At 38.4% G+C, this 16,084-nt stretch overlaps 1 protein-coding gene across 1 annotated transcript in view; it reads left to right on the top strand.

Moving 5' to 3' along the window:
- Positions 1-9,390, top strand: part of LOC114242969 (uncharacterized) — a 100,335-nt gene extending 90,945 nt beyond the window's left edge. The window contains exons 11-15 of the mRNA XM_028174314.2: positions 2,749-2,990; positions 4,090-4,184; positions 5,163-5,381; positions 8,179-8,270; positions 8,785-9,390. Coding sequence (XP_028030115.2) covers positions 2,749-2,990; positions 4,090-4,184; positions 5,163-5,381; positions 8,179-8,270; positions 8,785-8,907 — 771 coding nt within the window. The 3' untranslated portion in view covers positions 8,908-9,390. The remainder of the gene's footprint in view (positions 1-2,748; positions 2,991-4,089; positions 4,185-5,162; positions 5,382-8,178; positions 8,271-8,784) is intronic.
- Positions 9,391-16,084: the final 6,694 nt, after the last annotated feature.

Below are 16,084 nucleotides of genomic sequence, written 5' to 3'. Positions count from 1 at the left end.
TTTTATTATTGCTTAGTTTGGTGGACGAGCTCACGGCCCACCTGGTGTTAAGCGGCTACCGGACCCCATAGACATCTAAAACGTAAATGCCGCCACCTACCTTGAGATATAAGTTTTAAGATCTCAGTATAGTTACAACGACTGCCCCATCCTTGAAACCGAAACGCATTACTGCTTCACGGCAGAAATAGGCAGGGTGTTGGTACCTACTCGCGTGGACTCACAAGAGGTCCTACCACCAGTACAAAACAATAAATGTGTAATGGAGCTTTCGAACTCATGTATTAATGTGAACTAGTGATCCCGCAGTAGTCGAAATTCGACTATAATTAATTGGAATTGTTAATTTGTACACTATTATGATTGTATTTTATACTTCTATAATAAATTTCACCAAAGCTACACAAAAATATTAATAAAGACAAACAATATTTAATCTATTCTCAATTTGACAACAGACGTCAAGAACAAAAGTTTGACAATAAATAGTATGCATGCGTGTGTGCGTCAAATACATGGTATGTAGTGTGTGTAATGTTTTCTTTATTGATTTAATGTATCTTTTATGCATTATTTTAATAAAATATTAGCATTGTGCACTTCTTCTCTATATTCTCTATAAGTGTGGAAAATTTCATACTCCTCCGTCCGCGCAATTTTCGTAAAAAGGAATACAAAGTTTTTGCTTCACGTATTAATATATAGATGACAGTCAATGAGTGAAGTGGCGGCTTATAGGAACTATCATGGTATAGCAGAAGTTGAAATCAAATAAATTATTTTTTGTTTGAATAGACTTTACAGGCATTTTCAAATAGTTTAGGAGGAATTAGCAAAGGGAATATCTTTCACCGAGCAGATAACATTGTTCGGCAATCCGACGAACCAAATGTTTGTTGTTCTTAATTTGTAACTATGCAAACTAATCATGAAAGTGTCTTGAAACTGATTAGAGTATTTGTTAAATATCTATAGCTGCCGCTAATGTTCAATACATTTTTTTTATTGCCCTTGTAGGCAGACGAGCATACGGCCCACCTGATAGTGAGTGGTTACCGTCGCCCATGGACCTCAGCAATGCCAGGGGCAGAGCCAAGCCGCTGCCTACCGAACCTCGAACTAACAAGCGATGAGCCGGGACCGATTGGGTCAGAGCCCGGGAAAGACTTAATAAGACCAACCAAGAGGTGATTGAAGGTTGAAGAAGAAGTGTAAAAAAAACTAATCTATACTAATATATAAATATACAGTGGTCTTTACGGATGTTCCGTTATAACTACTGAACCATGCATACGATTGACTTGAAACTTGGTATCCCTGTAGAAAATACATGTACTTAATGGATAGGCTATAATATTTATATGAGTGTTGGACTCCCTACACCAGTTGCGAGAGCGTTACTGATGCGAATCTTTGTGGGGGTGAGAAATAATAATGTTAATCTTAAATGCCGGCAAGTACGGCTAGTAGTCTATAAAATCAGGATATTAATAAATTAATCTATTCGCCCGGCTCCGAGGACGGAGATTGCCGTTCGGGGTCAATATGGTAGGTCATTTCGTGTTCAAGGTCTGGGAGTCCTTGTTCATCTTGCCTCATTTCTAAAATAACATTTTTCATAAAACGAAGGCTCTCTTCCGAGTGGAAGTCATAAAACGCGTTTTAATTAAAATGCGGAAGTTGAGGAGAAACTAACATCAGTATTAAATTTTACGTTCTTGAAATTAAAATTAACATTTTTTTTATATTTTTTTTTTATATATATTATCTAACTATACTTGAGACCTTAGAACTTGTATTTCAAGGTGGGTGGCGCATTTACGTTGTGGATGTCTATGGGCTCCAGTAACCACTTAACACCAGGTGGGCTGTGAGCTCGTCCACCCATCTAAGCAACAAAAAAAAAAAAAAAAATAGTATAATTATAATTTAGAACGGTTGAGCCCTAGTTTTTTTTTAAATATTTCTCTATGGTGTAAAGTTGTAGACAATTAGGGCATCAGAGTGCAAGAAAATAGACGCGTTTGAAATGTGGTGCTCAACGCCTGTCTACCATCTGTCTGCAACGCATAATGCGTTACTTTGGCCACGTTGCCCGTAGAGGTGTAGACAACTTGGAACGTTTGATGGTCACTGGAAAAGTAGAAGGAAAACGTCTTAGAGGCCGGAGCTCCAAACGTTGGTCCGACCAGATCTACGAGAAAACCAGCGGACCACTTAGCGCTGCACTACACCAGGCAACTGACCGGAACCGATGGAGCTGGCAGTCGACAAGCTGAAACGGAGTCACGATCCTCAGCTATGAGGGAAGTTCTGAAGTCATCGTGGCCTAAAGGATAAGACGTCCGGTGCATTCGTGTGGAGCGATGCACCGGTGTTCGAATCCCGCAGGCGGGTACCAATTTTTCTAATGAAATACGTACTCAACAAATGTTCACGATTGACTTCCAGGGTGAAGGAATATCATCGTGTAATAAAAATCAAACCCGCAAAATTATAATTTGCGTAATCACTGGTGGTAGGACCTCTTGGGAGTCCGCACGGGTAGGTACCACCACCTCGCCTATTTCCGCCGTGAAGCAGTAATGCGTTTCGGTTCGAAGGGTGGAGCAGCCGTTATAACTATACTTAAGACCTTAGAACTGATATCTCAAGGTGGGTGGCGCATTTACGTTGTAGATGTTTATGGGCTCCAGTAACCACTTATTACCATTTAAGCAATAAAAAAAAACTATTTGTATTTTTCAGACATTCACCCACTCCTTAAACATGAGTACGGAGAAGTTAATAGCCGAGAAACAGAAGAGCGACCTCTTGCTCTCTCGGATGCTCCCTTTGCCAGTTCTGCGTAGGCTGCGGGCGCAGAGGACGGTGCCGGCTGAAGCCTTCGACGCGGTCACCATCTTCTTCAGCGATATTGTCGGCTTCACCACCATATCTGCGAATAGCACGCCCATGGAAGTCATCAACATGCTGAACATGCTCTATAAGTGAGTATTGAATGTATTTCACGCACTATTTTCATGAAAATCTAATCTATACTAATACATAAATCTACAGTGGTTTTTACGGATGTTCCGTTATAACTACTGAACCACGCATCCGATTGACTTGAAACTTGGTATCCATGTAAAAAATACATGTACTTAATAATAATGACAATAAATAATAATGTTAATTTTAAATGCCCAACGAAGCGGGCGAGTACGGCTAGTATGTAATAATTCCAATTAAAAAACACTAATAGCGTTTTCTACAATTTACGTGAGTCTTAAACACAATTGACATACTTTTAAATAAATTCAATGGGATATTTAAATTGTTGATAAAAATGCAAATTGTATAATTAAAAACGGATGAAATAAAAGAGTCATCAAAAGATAACCCAAGGAGTTTTGCGATCGACCGCCCAACTAAGGGTTGGCGGGTCAAACCTCTTTGCAGAATCATCAGAGGATATGCTGCGCCGAAGCCACGTGATGTGCACATAAGGGCAATAAGGTTTCTATGTGTAGATGAACTCTCATGGTATTGAGTCACCCTCTATCCGTCTATGATGTTACAGTGTAATTGTAAGATTAAATCCAAACAAGATTATATTTTAACAAAAACAACTCTGAAACACAATTGCGTTAATGAGTCGATTGGTTGGAGAGGTTGGCGACAATAAAATAATGTTACGCGCTGGGGTTCGCGATAAATAAATAAATTCTACCGAATTTTAAGTTAACACTGTATAGAACATAGAACACTTAAAACACTCAACAAACACTTTAAAACTCTCAATTCGCCTCTTCCGCTTCGCTTCAGGTGATCCGTTCGCTGTTTCGTTTCGAGTAGTTCCGATTGCTGACTGACTGCGTGCCATCTCTACAACGCTTTTAAAGTCGAGATGAAATCCCTAGAATCGTCGAGAGTATTCCACGAAATTCAAGTATTGTGTGTTTCCGCTATGTGACAATAGATGGCGTTGTACTTCTCGAGCGTTCTAGATACTACTAGATGCTTCGGTATTCGTTCGATTCTTCGGCGATAGATGGCGTTACTCTTACCAGCATAACAATAACTACAATTTAAATTCTCTTGCAGATTGTTTGACGAGAAAATATCTCAATACAACGTTTACAAGGTGGAAACTATAGGAGACGCGTATATGGTGGTCTCTGGCCTGCCACAGAAGAACGGTGAGTGTGCGGTCCCCGAGGATCTGAAAAAAATTGGCATTTGCGCTTTAACTGTTTGAATTGAAGACAAAATTCCGATTTGAATACAAAATTTGAAGGGTTTTTTTTAATGACTGAATATGCTTACGGTTCATCTGGTGCTATTGAAGCCTATTTAGTCAGCGTAGCTTAGCGCAGTACTACCGGTAAACAGCGACTTGGCTGTGCTCCTGGTATTGCCGACGTCCATGAGCAACGGGAATCTCTTACCATGACGGGGGCCGTACAATACTACCTCCAGTAATTACAAATATCAATTTTTTTATTATATTTTACACAATGTTATTCTTTCACCGCGGAAGTAATTCATGAATATTTATTAAGAAAGTACTTTCAACTGCCTGCGAGCTTTGAATACTCCTGTCCGTATGTCTTATCCTGTAGGCCAGTGGTTCCCAAACCTATTTTGTCTACTGCCCACTTTGAGAATAAATTATTTTTTAGCGCCCCCATTTTTTCACCTACTAAAAACCGCTGTACTGAGAGTTCAGTCGGTGTCTAAGAGTCCTCCTAGATGAAATTACAAATCGCTTCCCAAGCCTCTACACAACGCCCCCATTTTTTTTCTGGGTCTCTTATCGCCCCCCTTTAAGCTTGCAGCTTCCACAAGGGGGCGTTATCGCCCACTTTTTTTTTTATTGCTTAAATGGGTGGGCGATCTCACAGCCCACCTGGTGTTAAGTGGTTACTGGAGCCCGTAGACATCTACAACGTAAATGCGCCACCTACCTTGAGATATAAGTTCTAAGGTCTCAAGTATAGTTACAACGGCTGCCTCACCCTTCAAACCAAAACGCATTACTGCTTCACGGCAGAAATAGGCAGGGTGATGGTACCTACCCGCGCGGACTCACAAGAGGTCCTACCGCTTTGAGAAAGGCTGCTGTAGGCCATGGTCTAATGCCTTTGCTGCTTAAAATGATATTGTGGTATATCCAGGCAGCCGTCACGCGTCCGAGATAGCTGACATGTCATTGTCGCTGGTGAGCAGCGTGGAGGAGGCGAGGGTGCCGCACCGTCCCGCCGTGCCTCTACGAGTGCGGGCCGGTGTCAACACGGGCCCGTGCGTCGCCGGCGTGGTCGGAACCACCATGCCGAGATACTGCCTTTTCGGCGACACCATCAACACCGCCAGCAGAATGGAGTCTACTGGCGAACGTAGGTTCAATGATCTATATGTGACGACTGTTTTAATCGACGATTCCAGGTGTGGGACTTTTTTTTTGCATAGATGGAACGAGCTCATAGCTCATCTGGTGTTAAGTGGTTACTGGAGCCTATAGACATCTACAACGTAGATGCCGTCACCCTTCAAACCGAAATGCATTACTGCTTCACGGCAGAAATAGGCAGGGCGGTGGAACCTACCCGTGCGGACTCACTAGACGTCTTACAACCAAAAAAAACATACCACCTCCCACAACCACGTCCTACCACCAATAAACGCTGCTACTGTTCGTAGGACGTCTTTTTTTTTTGTGGTTGGATACCCACACTTCGCCTATGTCTGCTGTGAAACAGTAATGTGTTTAGGTTTCAAAGGTGGGGCGGCCGTTGTATTGTAAAAACTGGGAACTTAGAACTCATGTCTCGAGTTGTATAAAATATACGTTGTATACGTCTACAGGCTCCGGTAACTTCACAGCAGGTGGATGATGAGCTCGTACAGTCATTTAAGCAATAAATAAAAATTTAGTATTTTTCTTCGGTTTTCGCGAGTCGAGATATAATCAAAACTACTTATACGGTTTAATCTTACGGCCCATCTAAATTGACGTCAAAATATTTCTTGTACAATTGTTGCAAGTGAACACTGATAAGTAATAACGAAAGTATATCTATCTCGTTTTTATTTCAACAAGACATAGCTTGATTATTTAGCAGCGCGCGGGAGACAGGGATGTCTAGATGCCGCTCAAGTTGAAATACGAATACGTCAAAATTCCAAATCGCTGCGAATATGTTAAGGTCGAATCGCACTCAAATTGTAAAATCGCTCTAAAGAGCATACACAAAGAAAATATTATTTTTAATGTTCCGTGCTGCATCGTGTAGCGTCACCTTAATTCCGTCTAGCCTTGAAAAAGACCGCGCCAAATTATTTTGTAAAATTTACTTGTATCACGTCCTGATAGATTTTTCGAATCTACTCTCAGCGCTGCCTGACGCTACTAGTACTGTCGTTAGCAGTAACTAGAGCACAGCGCTCGTCGAACTCGCCCATGGGTTCGATGGGACCTTTAGTCCATAGCATCAGCCCGCTGAGTTTCTCGCCGGATTTTCTTAGAGGATCGCGATCCCGTGATAAATGCATCAGCGATGCAACTACTGCACTTAGTTTTAGGCCTGCTTTTGGGTAGCTCGTGTGGTTGTGAGCAAAACCTCCGGTTTTCTGATCCGTCTTTGTTAAGCGGCAAGGCTTTTGGGCCAACAGTCATCCTTCTGCCCAAAAACCGAGTATAGTTTTTTGTGACTTTGTTTGGTCTATAAGCAATAATAAACTCATAATTAGGTGACACGTCACATTGGCATAGTGGCCATGATCGTTACTTAGTGTTGGAGGGGAAATACTTGACATGTCTGACGATATCCCGCCGTCTCTAGGCCATCCCACTGCAACTTCTTTAAGGGACATAGCACTGTAGTTTTAATTTGGTCGGTCCATCGCATTAGGTACCTCCCGTGTGGTCTTGTATCGTCCATGTTCAGTGTGTGCTTATATAAAGAGCGTGTGTGATATTATGTAGGGTGATCATTATTAACAAGACACGACAGTTTGCAACCAGGTCATTGTGTGACGACTCGACACAGACTAAAGTAAACTAAGCCCGCTACATCCACTATTACGTTGCATGACGAGGCGTCCCGTGGATCGGCCACCGATCATCGCGAAACGTGCCCAAAAATCCACCTGTACTGTATTATAAAAAAAGACGCTGCTTGTTTTTTTTTTTCCTACCTAAACTGATAGCCTTAAGAGGCTATTTCAGCGTAACCTTAACTAGTAGGTGAGCTCGCGGGGCTCAAACCGGAGTGTTGCTAATACTGGCCTTAGCAAGAGCAGTGCTTCGCAGAATCTACCACCGGATCGGAAACGCGACCCACTGAGAAGATCCGGCGAGAAACTCAGTGGGCTGTGTCTATGGGTGCTGCTTGATGCCGAGTTCTTGATGTGTCGAAATGTTTGTACTAAGGCTACGAAGCGCGGTTCACGAAACTTCAAGCATTCTTCTCCAGCACCACATCTCTGAAGCGTCTATTTTCTTCCTTTCCATTTCTCATACAGTTCACGCTTCAGCAGCATATATAAATTTAGGAGAATATTAGTGCTCTAACACGCTTGATCTTCGTGGTCTTTCTTATGTTTCTATTTTTATTTTTTTATTTTGTTTATTGTATAGATGGTACGAGCTTTGTACTAGTTTGAGCCGATCCGTTGGTAGATTCTGTGAAACACTGCTCTTTTTTTATTGCTTAGATAGGTGGACGAGCTTACACCCCACCTGGTGTTAAGTAGTTACTGGAGCCCATAGACATCTACAACGTAACTGCCACCACCCACCTTGAGATATGAGCTCTAAGGTCTCAGTATAGTACAACGCATTACTGCTTCACAGCAGAAATAGGCAGGGTGGTGATACCTACCCGTGCGGACTCACAAGACGTCTTACCACTAGTATTTACGGAAATTATAATTTTGCTGGTTTGATTTTTATTACACGATGTTATTCTTTCACCGTGGAAGTCAATCGTGTACATTTGTTAAGTACGTATTTCATATAGAAAATGTATAGAAAAATTGGTACCCGCCTGCGGCCTTTGAACACCGGTGCATCGCAAGATACGAATGCACCGGACGTTTTATCTTTTAGGCCACGACGACTTTCTTATTTCTTCATACTTTCCTCAGTAACCACTGGAATACTATACTTGCATCCTATGTATTTTTTCACAGCTATGAAAATTCACATTTCGGATTCGACGAAGAGAGCCTTAGACGAGTTCGGTACCTACATCACTGAGTCCAGAGGAATTATTGATATTCCGGTACGTGTTTTATAATTGATTTACACGGATCCAGTAGATGGCGAACATAGTTAATAAATAGTGCTATTTACACGTGTCCAGTCAATAGTAAATATAGTTCAAGATCGTATAACAAAATTTATTTATATGAGGTATCACAAACAGGTTTAAAAGTCGCTTTACAAACTGTCATGGTTGGTGGTAGCCGCTGCCCATCACAAGGAGAGTAAGTTTCCATTTAGATGTAATTAATTTACATGAATGTACTTTGGAATTTCATTAAAAAAAAAACTTAAGAACGCATGTTGGAAAAAGCGTTTTCAAACGGCGAAGTAACATTGCAAAAAGTATGTTATGTGAAATGAAATATGTGCTATTAAAAGCGTAAACGATAAGCGTGTTATTTTAAGCTGTTTATCGTAATCACTTTTTTTTTCATCACCCTAAATTAAAAATGTCCGTGTCTGAAATGACAGTTCGTTCGAAATGTGTTGGAAAAGCGTTTTTTAACGTTATTAAATGTTTTTAACTCCAGGGAAAAGGCAGCATGGAAACGTTCTGGTTGCTCGACAAGATCGGAGGAGTGCAAACTGAGAGTCCGCGGTGTCAGTTCAACGACTACGACCACAATTTATTGGAACTCATAATTAAATCTTAAGTCACGTTTCTTGGTTGAACATTTTATTTATTTATACTTTATGCACAAAATAAAACTGGTACACAGGCGGACTTAATGCCATGGGCATTCTCTTCCAGTCGACCATAGGGTGGTGCAGAGATAATGCATGGTAGGTGCATTAACAAAAGATTAACAAACAACAACAACAAAATAAAAAAAGAACATATTGTATGTACGAATACATAATTGTGATTTTTGAGGAATATAACGCGAAAATTGAAAGACATACAATTTTTAGATCTGACTGTAGGATTCGGATACGGCGAAATAAATCCAGCTTCTATGCGACGTCGACAAAGGACACGGGCCATTTTCGGCCCGGCTACTCGTGCTCTCAAGGACATTAATGAAATATCTATAGAAAAAACATTTCATTTTTACACAATTATTATAAAATTTAAGGGTATTTTAATGGTGGGGTAATTAAAATCATAAATAAAAAGAAATTAGCATGACTAAGTTACAGTGGTAATATTGAAGGAGTTGCCATAGGTAAAATATATTTATATTTTAAACAATTCACGTTAAATCTTCTAAAAACCAGTAAAATATATGAACATATTTAATTAGTGGATTTTAAAATTAATATATTATAAAATACAAAAATCTATTTTTATACTTTTAAATCCGTAGAATAAATCATTACGTGGATGAATAATTATTGAACTTAAGCAAAAAAAAAATTAAGTTAATGTGTATTGACGTTTTACATTTGATCAGTCGTTTTCGCACTCGTGCGCATTGTGGATATTAATAAATGTTTCGTTGCGATATACCTGCTTATAATATTTAAGTCTTGGCGTTCATTGAATTAGGTCTCTGTCATAAAGTATAGTAATATCTTGCGGTAGGCAGCGGCTTGGCTCTGCCCCTGGCATTGCTGAAGTCCATAGGCGACGGTAACCACTCACCATCAGGTGGGCCGTATGCCCGTCTGCCTACAAAGGCAATAAATAAATAAAAAAAAACCATATATTTAAGATGATGATGATGTTAAAGTGTAAGTGTATTGACAGCAAAATCATATGATGTAACCTAAAATTCTTATCTTATTTCTTAAATATCTCTGTATGCCCATGAACAATATTGTATTTAATTTGTTTATAATAAAAGGGATATATATAGTCTGTTATTTAAACTTAATTACATTACTGTCCTTGAACTTTGTTTAGTGGGCCGTGCAATGTATGGAGAGTGGCCCATGTCCTTTGTGTTGAAAAAATCGTATGTAAATTTATGTACTTTTAGCTATATAGATTTGTGAACCATGAAACGAATTAAGATATTAGATTTTTATTATTGCTCTATTTATATGGGATCGATTGTAACTATTTCTTTTAAGTAACTAATCAACTTCAAAAAAGGAGAAGGTTCTCAATTCGAATATATCTTTTTTTTTTTTTTTCCCTCATAACTTTTGACCGGGTGAATCGATTTTGGTGATTCTTTTTTTATTAGAAAGCTGACGCTTCGCGTGTGGTCCCATTTCAATTTAGTCCAGTTCTGATAATGGTATCCACGAGAAAATCATATGTCTTAAATTTGCATTAAGTACGTGCGCAACAAATAGATGAATAACTCAATATCACGCCGACCGATTTCGACGATTATTGTTTTTAGTGTATATTAATTTTGTTTTGGAATATATATTTTTTCTATTTGAAGTCGGTTTTTGTTAAAGCATGTCTATTTACAATTATTACCTACCTATTCGCTGGTAGCTTTAAGGGCTATTCCAGCTTCGGGTGGATTGGTAGGTGAGCAAATGGCCTCAACCTGAGGAGATTTACTAACACTAACCCAGCTCACGGGCTCAACCTGAGGAGATTTGCTCCCTAGCAAGAGCAGTACTTCGCAGAGTCTACCATCGGATCAGAAACGCGACAAACTGAGACAATCCGGCGAGAAACTCAGTGGGCTGTGTCTATGGGGAAGCTGTTCAAGTTTTCCCTTTGTCTTGTAATGCAAACAATTCAGTATCGGACGTATTTTGTGTTGCCTGCTTTTTTGTTCTTAATTTCCTACCAATTCGATGGTAGCCTTAGCTATTCCAGCTTTTTGTTCTTAATTTCCTACCAATTCGATGGTAGCCTTAGCTATTCCAGCTACGCGTGAACGGTTAAGTGACCTAGCACTGGCCCTAGCAAGAGTAGTACCTCGTAGAATCTACCACCGGATCAGAGACGCATCACCTGTATTAAAGTTCCCGTAGTAGGGAACAATAGGTAACTGTTCAATCGTCAGACCTGTCCGGAGGTCTGACGACTGAAAAAGAGCGCGTAACAAATTTTGCGAAGCTTGGCTGAGCTGACACTCCATCATACGTGGTGTCGTTTGGACTCAGAATGTAAGTTGAAGCAACAATAAATCATAGACTAATACAAAACGATAAGTCACACATGACATCATGCGTTGTAATTGCTAATAAACTTGACGGGAAAATTTAGTGTTATTTGATTTTATTTTGTGATTGAAAATGTTATGTAATACAAAATTCTGTTCGCAAAGAGCATATTGAGAATATTTAGAAAATGTTATCTATTTGATATTGTTAGGTGTAGGAACTATCCATAAATTCATATTGCAGTGTGTTATCTACATTGCGTTGTCGACGATTAAGATTGATTTTACAATTTGATTTTTCGTGTCTATTGAGTGAATGTTTGTTCCTAAGCACGTTTATACCATACAGTTTGAGGGAGTTCATATAGAGTCCCTTCTTTATTTCGCCGTAAAGTCGTGTTTTAAGAAATTAACACCACAGTTGGCACAATATAAATTTTATTGTTGTGGCGGCATAAACAATTCTAAGTAATTATATTACATTAGTTATTAAACACATTATAAATTATTTTTACGTTTTAAATTTTTGGCGGTAAAAAAGGTCCCGTGTCACAGACTATATTCTTTTTTCCACCTCTCGTGCGTTCCGGCTTACGCATCATAAAAAGGTGCGTTCTTAAACGCCACAAGTTCCCCACAAGCCAGGGTTTTGAAACTTTCCGCAATGTACATTTTAAATATTTTACAGTCACAGTCGCATTTGAGAAAGAATATCTGGTGACGTTTTGGGAAACAAAAAAAAATCAAATACGAAAGTAAATGTAACAAAATTAACGGATATTTTGAGTAAAAATATTAAAGCAAATTTAAATTAGGTGAATCCGCGAAAAGGCAGGACGTTATCCCGCGTTTTAACTAAATTTTATTCGTTTTTCATTGCCTGCTGAATAAAAAAACTAATTGGTTTTTAAAATAATATAACGCTGAGGTATTAGGATTATCTATCTTCTCTTCTGAAAATTTCTGAAAAATATGTAATTACATGTAATTAGATTAGTAATTAGATTAGTAATTAGATGTATTAGTATGTAATTATAATTGATTATCTCTTATGTTTTAAGTACTGGGATTTGCCGGTAAAAAATCAAGAACAAATCACACTTCCCCGCAACTTATAACTGTTTATTGTAAAAACGTAAATGGTAATAAATTTATAAATATATATAAATTAAAAACTAAAGTAAACTTCTTATTAAATGTATTGTTACGTAAGTGTGTAAATTGTATGTCATAACATAAATTAAATTACTGTAACTTATGAATAGAAATTAATTGTATTTACGATGAGGCCATATTGAATAAATAGTGATGAATTATAAAGATAGTGTTTTAATTTTGTCTATCTCATTATTCCTTTATTCGTCTTTTAGTTGTCCAACTGACAGGAAGAAGTTTTATAGTAGCGTTTGTTCTGAGACGAGTTGACGGCCTATCTGATGTTAAGCGGTTACCGGAGCGATTGAAGTCTGCATTTAGCGTTTCGATTGGTCTTAGGCCGGAATATACAGTTGTGGCAGAATTAGGCTAGAATATTGGCCCATATGGATTATACATTGGCACGAACCAACAACTATTCTAATAGTAAATAATTACATTAGAAAGCCAAATATTCCGGGATGCATACACGCTCGATTCTAATTCTACAATATCTTTTTGTGACCTCCTTATCCCACTAGGTGGGGTCGGCACAGCTAATTTTTCTCTTCAATTCTCTTCTATCAGCCGTCATCTCAACACTAGCTCCTTTCTCTCTCATATCGTCATTCACACACTCTATCCATGTCTTCTTCGGTCGACCTCTTCCCTTTTACATTTCCATATATCTATATCTATAGTGTATATATCCATACATCCTAGTCACATATATCTCTCTACGCATCATGTGTCCATACCACGCGAACCGTTCTACAATTATACGTATTCCTAACCTATGCATCAGCATGCATTCGCCCGCTCAGTTTCTTGCTGGATCTTCTCAGCGGATCGCGATTACGATCCTGTAGTAGATTCATTCGCGAAGCAGCTCTTGCAGTTCTTGAGTTGTAAGGTCTCGTTCGAAGGCGCTCAGGCAGTTGTTAGCAAATCCTACCCCTCCTGGCTGAGCATTTGCTCGCTCACCTGTCCTGGTGAAACTGGAAAGGCCTCATGGGCACTAGAATCAATAAAAAAAACAATGATAATTTGATTAATTATCATATTATGATAAAAGTTAATATTGTTACGCGCTGTGGTTCGGGATAAATAAAAAAATCTACTTAGAAGAAGGGTGGGACAGCCGTTGTACTGTAAAAACTGAGACATTATATCTCATATCTCAAGGTGGCTGGTGGGGTTTACGTTGCAAATGTCTATGGTCTTCGGTAACCACTTAACACCCGGTGGGCTGTGAGCTCGTTCAACCATCTAAGCAATATATATATTTAAAAAAATCGAAATTCGTCATTGTTTCTAACTTTGGGGTCGTGACTAAGGGACGCCTAGTTATTGTTGTGATATCCATCTTCAGTAAAAATTAATTCTTAATTTAGACCACATCCTACAAGTTTGTATTCACTTAAGGACGATCTCATAGATCCTCCTAGATCCTCCTGGCTGTTTGTGATATCGGAGTTCAATTGCTACTTCAATTAGCAGCATATCCAAATATACGAAAGTAGTAGAACGAAACCTGTAAAGTATCAGAAACGTCAGAAATAATGTAAGGACAATAAAAAGACGTGTGGCACTCGGGGACTGCTGCGGTAAAGCTATTGCAAAGTATTTTTTATCAACTTATCCAATTACAATTAAACAATAATAATTTAATATTAAAACAATAATAAAAATAAGACCACGCTATATTTATAAACATTAACAAAAGCAAAACATTAACTGTCCCCTTCACACTCATAAGCTGGACCGCGTGAGAGAGAGATGGGCAGACTTTTCATGATGCTCATGCAGTGCGACGTCACGCCGCGTGCTTATTCACAAACATTACACCAGCGCAATGCGTGAATGTGTTGAACGCGAGCTACATAGTAGGCGTAGTGGGGGTGTCAGGTTATTTTCGTTACGGAATTTCTTGATTCAGTCGCCGCGCTCAAGGCCCGCGATAGAAGCTATGCAATAGCTTAAAACGCGTCATTATATCTTAAAAGTGGTTTTAATTGAGTTACTTCAGTTTGAGGTTAAAACTTTTTAGTAATGTCTGCCTGTGATCAAGATCAAGCTGATTTGTTTGATTCCGTTAAAGGAAATCGGGGATTTTATATCGAGATTGTAAAAGTTACAACAGTCAGAGAATTTAAAAATTTAATAATTCTAAATAAATCCCGTTATCCTGTTCTCGGAAACGGGCGTGCTATAGAGCGTCAAGTGACTGGATATAAAACTTGATTGATAAACAAAACAAATAAAGATAATTAAAACTATTTAAACAATACACTTGTCTTATTGACATTTATTTTTGGTAGACCATCTAAATAACAACTATACACGTCCGTTAACGGAACCAGAGTGGATACTAATATCTTGGAAGAAGTTGGAACATGCCTTTACCCGAGAAGGGGTTCCAATCAATGGCACTGAAGAAAATAATGATAGCGCATAAAAGAAAATAAAAGAAACTTATGCAAGTTTCATTTCGTTAGTCTCGCTAAAACTCGAGAACGGCTGGACCGATTTAGCTAATTTTGGTCTTAAATTGTGGAAGTCTCTATTTGTGGAAGTCTAGAGAAGGTTTAAAAGGTAGATAAATATGAAAATGCTCGGAATTAAATAAAAATAACAATTTTGTTTTTCTTTGATGTGTCGGGAGGATTCCTTTTGTTTGTTTTAAGCTTATTTAGGTCTTTTATTTATCGATTGAGGTACTACGAAGTCTGCCGAGTCAGCTAGCGTGTAATATATATTAAAACGCATATAATAACAATTGTTATTGTGGATTGGAGCCGTTCTTTTCATCCGGGGTACGTTTGGAGATGTCTAGAAATCACCGCATGTCCTTTTGAAATCAAAGTCCGAAGCGACGTTAGCAACGAAGCCGATTTCCATGAGCGACAGTAATAATTATCGATGAGTTCAGTGATATCTTCGAAGGAAGATATGACTATTTTATTTTAATTATTAATACGTGTAGGAATTTATGTATCCCTTTTTACGAGAATTGCGCGGACGGAGGAGTATGAAATTTCCCACACTTATAGAGAATATAGAGATGGAGAGGATAATGTTAATATTTTTTTAAATGATGCCTAAATAATACATTAAACCATAAAAAAAAATACATTACACACACTGCCATGTATTTCACGCACACACGCATGCATACTAGTTATTTATTGTCAAACTTTTGTTCTTGACGTCTGTGGTCAAATTGAGAATAGATTAAATATTGTTTGTCTTTATTAATATTTTTCTAAAGTGTAGTCTTGGCGAAATTTGTGCTTATTAGAAGTTTAATAGTCTTTGAAAATATAATCATAATAATGAACAAACTTACAATTTCAGTTAATTATAGTCGAATTTCGACTACTGTGGGATCACTAGTTTTAATTATAATATTTAACACGCATGCCTATGCATAAAGAGCGTACACCTTGGAACACGAGATCGAAGTTTGAATAGAAAAGAAGAAAAAAAACTATACAAATTATGTCTGTCAATAGTCACGTAGACCGATTAATCATTTTCTTTGATCCAAACAAATATTGAGTCACCGAATGTTCAAATATTATTTAAACATAATATAAAAGGAACGGTGGAATTATAAGAGAAGGGAAAAACCGGGTGCCGGATTTAAATGACTAAGGTTGGGTTATTAAATGGAGCG

This window comes from Bombyx mandarina, chromosome 08 (genome assembly GCF_030267445.1).
Source record: "Bombyx mandarina strain Sakado chromosome 08, ASM3026744v2".
NCBI classification, from domain to species: Eukaryota; Metazoa; Arthropoda; class Insecta; order Lepidoptera; family Bombycidae; genus Bombyx; species Bombyx mandarina.
Note: the sequence above shows the minus strand (reverse complement) of the source record. Positions and strands in the feature narration are given on the sequence as shown.